The sequence below is a fragment of the Pundamilia nyererei genome, unplaced genomic scaffold (assembly GCF_000239375.1).
Source record: "Pundamilia nyererei isolate P.nyererei 1_Seehausen unplaced genomic scaffold, PunNye1.0 scaffold00196, whole genome shotgun sequence".
Taxonomy (NCBI): domain Eukaryota; kingdom Metazoa; phylum Chordata; class Actinopteri; order Cichliformes; family Cichlidae; genus Pundamilia; species Pundamilia nyererei.
Window position 1 is genome coordinate 1,154,482 of NW_005187597.1, and position 5,531 is coordinate 1,160,012.

The window sequence follows — 5,531 nt, forward strand, 5'->3', positions numbered from 1 at the left end:
TATATGCATTGAGTTTTTTATGGTTGCCTCCCATTGTTACAGCCTAGTGTTCATCACTGGGGTATTTTTCTTCTCCAGAAAAAGTATCGTCAGGATGTAAGCGCTCTGAAGTTCACCAGTGTTGAAGACACTCCAGAGATGAACCAGGCCAAACTAAGCAACAAACTTGCAATTGATGTAAGTTCAGCTGACATTTGTAGCCTCAGCCATATGTTATTATTGCGTGATATAGCATACAACAAACATGTTGTTACCTAGCTTGTTGAGTTTTTTTGGCCCACTTGACATATGCCACAAAAACCACTGTAGCACCTAGAAGTTCACCAGATTGAGTTATTTTAAGGCTTGTTTCATTGCGGTAAACTGATCTTTAGTGCTGTTTTTTCTTCTTTACAGAGGTTGTACAGGGAGAAGGGTGAAAACATGAAGCACAACTACACACTGAGTGGAGAGTTACCCGAGTTGGTGCAAGCCAAGCTGAATGCCATGAATATCAGTGAGGTAAAACCATACATAGGCACATTTAGTCAGTCAAAAAGTTCTTCTCTGCGGCAGGTTTTATATAATGTTTTCGCGGTGAAACTGAGTTTGTCCATCCGACACATTTCAGACGCAATACAAGGAATCTTGGAAGAAGATACGTGATGGCGGTTACAAGCTGCGTCTGGATGCCATTCCTTTCCAATCTGCCAAAGCATCTGCAGAGATCCTCAGTGATGTGAGAATCCATTTCATCATATGAAACCACATTATTACTATTTTTTAGCAGAAAGTTGAACTGAAACTGCTCTTGTCAACACAGATTTTCAAATAACTCTCCTCACTAAGCTTTGTGTGTTTTGTGTGTCATTTCAGCAAAAGTACAGAGAAGAATTTCAGAAGACCAAAGGGAAGATGATCGGCCTGAAGGGACTGCAGGATGACTTGAACATTGCTCACTCAGTCTATGCCAGCAAGCTACAGAGTGATGTGAGTACTTAGTTTCTGCAGTTTAGCTGATAGAAATCATATTTTAATGATTATACAATATTCTCGTAATCACATTTCCCCATCTAGATCAAGTATAAGAAGGACTCTGCAAAGGAACTCTCAAAGTTCCACCTACCCATGGACATGCTGGAGGTTGCACATGCTAAAAAGGCACAGTCATTAGTCAGTGACCAGGACTACCGGCTGTCCCTGCATCAATACACCGCGCTGCCGGATGACTTGAAGCTGCTAGCTGCCAAGAAAGCATACACCCTGCAGAGTGAGGTGAGAGTGACGGCAGACAGCTGCTCGCAGCATCTTTTATTTATAGATTTAACAACGCTCTTCCGTCACAACTGAGCTTGCTGTGAAAAAGAGCACAAAGGCAACATTATTTGTACTTTACAATTTTAAACCATTAAATCAATGAACACATGAAATGCTGTATTTGTAGATTGAAAAAAAAACCTTTGCAGTGGTTGTTTCTATGTAATGAAACTTGTTTTTACATTCAGAGATGTGATCAAGATTTTCAGTTTTTAGTGCCAGTTGTTGACGCCAAGCTATTTTAAAGAAACAGCTAGTATCTGATACTTAAAGTGTGTTTGAGGCTGGTTACAAGGCTGGTTTATTTATCTCTGTAACAGACAGCACACGTCTACCAGGCAAATTGATTATTAAAGGCTGAAACTTGTACTAGATAGTAACTGACAGTAATAAAATGGAATCACGTTTGCTTCTGCAATATTCCTATTTTATTCTTTTTTGTCCACCCTACAGAAATTGTATCGCTCTGACCTGAACTACCTGCGTGGCACAGCCTGGATCGCCACTGGTGCTCTGCAGATTGAAGGATCCAAGAAGGCCACAGACCTCATCAGTGAAGTGAGATATCCCCTATGCTTCTCATTTACTTTCTGCCCTTTTTAATGCTTTCAGTGCATGTTAGGTTGCCTATATTCACCCTATCTTGATGCATGATCAAGGGAAATCGTATAGTTGATTCTGGATCTGACGTTTTCAGTGGTAAAAATGTTTCACTATAATTTTTCTGGGTTTAACTTTTGATTTTGTTGGTGGGAATTCAAAACATTGACTTGATTTACACCAAAAACTAACTGTTTAATTCTCTCTGCAACAGAAAAAGTACCGTCAGCAGCCGTACAACTTCAAGCACACCTCTGTTGCTGACTCTCCAGATATTATCCATGCCAAACACAGTTCACAGATTGCAAATGAAGTAAGACAATAACGTTACTGTTTTAGTTTCTCCTTTTCTTGTAAATGTTTTTTTGCTTGCTTAAGCTGCAACGTTCCTTTTTAAGATTACTAGAAATAACCAGGCATGTTACTTTGCTGGAAATATTTGATGATTTGAATGATAATAAACTGGGTTTTATCTCTCTGTCCCAGCGTTTGTATAAGGAGAAAGGGGTGAATGACCAACACAGCTACACTATTACATCTGAGAGGCCAGAGATTACACAAGCAAAGATCAATGCAGCCAACTTTAGTGAGGTACTTAACAGCACACAGTGATCATAAGCATGTTCTTTTCAAATGTTATATGTATATACAATATAGATAACTTTTTTTCTTTGCAGATAAAGTACAGAGAGTCCTGGCACACTCTCAGGGCTCAGGGATACAAACTCACCATGCAGGACATCCCCTTCCAGGCTGCCAAGAGCTCCACGGGCATCGCCAGTGATGTAAGATCACATTTGTTGAACAGCACAGCAATACCCAAGCATTTAAAGAGTTAAATCAACCATGATTAAGTTTTTAAAAAAATGCTCACTCTAAGCTCTGGTAAAGTAGGAATCGTATGCAGGGTTTTGTATCCTTTTGATTAAAATTTGCAGATCAGTTCCAGTTGATTAATCTAACTTGTGTTTCTGCAGTACAGTACAAACACAACCACCTGCTGGAAAAGGGGAAGCACATTGGGGTCAAATGCATCATGGACGACCCACGTATGCTGCACTGCCTGCAGGCCGGCCGATTGGCCAGCGACCAGGAGTACCGCAAGGATGCACTGACAACCAGCGGACAGTACCACCTCACGCCAGACATGATTAATCTGGTGGCGGCTAAGAATGCGCAGGCACTGGCCAGCGACCAGGACTACAGGACAAGGCTGCACGAGTACACGGTGCTCCCTGACGACATGAAGGTCAAATGGGCCAAAAAGGCTTATGAACTGCAGAGTGAGGTGAGAGCTGGGAGTGAAGAAGAGATCAAATTACTAATAGGAAGTGCAAATGTCCTGACTCATCTATTGCTCTATTACTTTATGTTTAGAAACTCTACAAGTCAGACCTCAATTTCATGAAAGGGGTAGCCTGGGATGGAGTGGGTGCGCCTCAGCTGGAGTCTGCCAAAAAGGCTGGAGAACTTATAAGTGATGTGAGTAATGCACCGAAACCTGTTAATTTATAATATTGCTGCAGTTTACTGTCAAATTAAAGTAATATATCCATCATGTTTATGGTTTTAATTAAACTCCTGTAAGGTTATGAGCTCCAGCTCTGACTGCATATGAAGCTGAATTTAGCATTTATGCAGTATTGCTTTAAAAGCTTTCGCCATCTGTGTCTAAATGTGTGTGTGGTCTTCCTTCTTGCAGAAGAGGTATCGCCAGCTGCCAGACAGCCTGAAGTTTACCTCAGTGACTGACTCTCCTGATATAGTCCACGCTAAGACTAGCTATCAGCAGTGCAGTGAGGTAGGAAGAAGATGGAAATGTTTATAAGAGAGAACTGATTCAAAAACCTGATTCTGCTCTAAGTCTTTTGCTGTCTTAACTGCTGGCGGTGATATTTCTACCTTGTTCATGCCTGTGCCTCTCATCCACTACAGAGGCTGTACAAATCTGGAAAGAATGACGACATGCATAAATACACCTTGCATCCAGATGATCCAGACTTCATCAGAGCAAAGATGAATGCCCAGCAGATTAGTGATGTAAGGCACATTTATCAGCTAAATACTTACAAAAAATATTTTTTAAAATCCTTTAAAAAAAGATGATAATATCTCTACATAACATTTTAATCTTGAGCATTATTTTTCCGTGAAGAAAGTTTACAAGGCGTCTGGGGAGCAAGTGAAGACATCGGGCTACGACCTGAGGCTGGATGCTATTCCCTTCCAAACTGCCAAGGCTTCCAGAGAAATCGCTAGTGATGTGAGTTATGGGCCTTGTTGCATTGAAATACATTTTCGAGGCTATTATTCCAGGACAAACATTTTTATACTATACAGTAACAGTATTAAACAAAGGCATTTAAAGGATGCTGACCCTGTATTTCTCCCTGCAACAGTTCCACTACAAGGAGGCTCACCTGAAGGAGAAGGGCCACCAGGTAGGCCTGCGCTGTGTGGAGGATGACCCTAAGATGTTGCACTCTCTGGCAGCAAGCAAACTCCAAAGCAACTTAGAGTACAAACGTCAGTCCAAAGAGGAACGTGCCCACTACAACATCCGCCCAGATCAGCCCGAGTTCCTGCACGCCAAAAAGAGCCAAGCTCAGGCTAGTGACCTCACCTATCGACACAAGCTCCACGACTACACCTGTGACCCCGAACAGCTCAATGTCAAGCATGCAAAGCAGGCCTACAAACTGCAGAGTGATGTAAGTTGTGATGCTCGTGCAACTGAGCTGGATCTGAAAATATAATTACTGTCATTTATTGATGTGTCATTTATTGATTGATTGATATGTATTTAGGGAAGAAGCACTGTTAGGTGCTCAAAAAGCAAATGTCTTGTGCAACAGTGGGACCTATGGCATGAGCCAAATTCAGTGTTTACTTTTAGTCACACGATGATCCTGAAAAAACAAGCATGTGTACTTTTAACACGGACAATTGCCCCATGGATTAACATTGGGGTCATTTTGTGGTTGCTGGTTAGAGCGTTCTCATTATTGAACTGGTCTGTGTATTGGTCTAATAATGAGCCACAATTCTGTGAATTCTTTTACCCTCTTTGAGTTTATTGTTTTGGTTTTCCAGTTTACAGCTCCCATATTTTTTGGACCTTTTGAATCATTATTGCAGTTTTAAGCCACAAAGTACAACTGCTCAGTCAGAGCAACTTATTTTTGGCTTGTTTTGTTGCCTTAATCAGAATCATAATTCATGTTTTTTTAAATTAAGAACTGACTATAAGCCCAGGCTTAACCAAAACCTTTCAAAGATTGAATGAAATGTATTGATAACATTAACCCCAAGTTATTTAAGAATGCCATGTATTAAATTTGGGTCACTTGCTTATTTGTAGTAGAAATATACCACTGTCATTTCTTTTCTTTTTTATTCAAGGTGAACTACAAGTCGGACCTGAACTGGATCAGAGGAGTGGGCTGGACCCCTCCTGGTTCTCATAAAGCAGAGCTTGCACGCCGGGCTGCAGAGTTGGGGCTGGCTGATGGAGTTAGCGCTGATGAGGCTATTGCGAAGTATCAGCAACACATGATGGTAAGTTCATCATGGAATGGTGACACTAGTGATTAGTACAGTGTCTTTAAAAAACAAAAAACATATATATATACATA

At 41.0% G+C, this 5,531-nt stretch overlaps 1 protein-coding gene across 2 annotated transcripts in view; it reads left to right on the forward strand.

The window, feature by feature from the left end:
* The window catches only part of nrap (nebulin-related anchoring protein), a 38,441-nt gene extending 35,357 nt beyond the window's left edge, over positions 1-3,084 (forward strand). For both annotated transcript variants that reach the window (XM_013914417.1, XM_013914418.1), the window contains 10 exons: positions 79-177; positions 397-501; positions 611-718; positions 856-969; positions 1,057-1,254; positions 1,750-1,854; positions 2,111-2,209; positions 2,383-2,487; positions 2,574-2,681; positions 2,874-3,084. In XM_013914417.1, coding sequence (XP_013769871.1) covers positions 79-177; positions 397-501; positions 611-718; positions 856-969; positions 1,057-1,254; positions 1,750-1,854; positions 2,111-2,209; positions 2,383-2,487; positions 2,574-2,681; positions 2,874-3,011 — 1,179 coding nt within the window. In that variant the 3' untranslated portion in view covers positions 3,012-3,084. The remainder of the gene's footprint in view (positions 1-78; positions 178-396; positions 502-610; positions 719-855; positions 970-1,056; positions 1,255-1,749; positions 1,855-2,110; positions 2,210-2,382; positions 2,488-2,573; positions 2,682-2,873) is intronic.
* Positions 3,085-5,531: the final 2,447 nt, after the last annotated feature.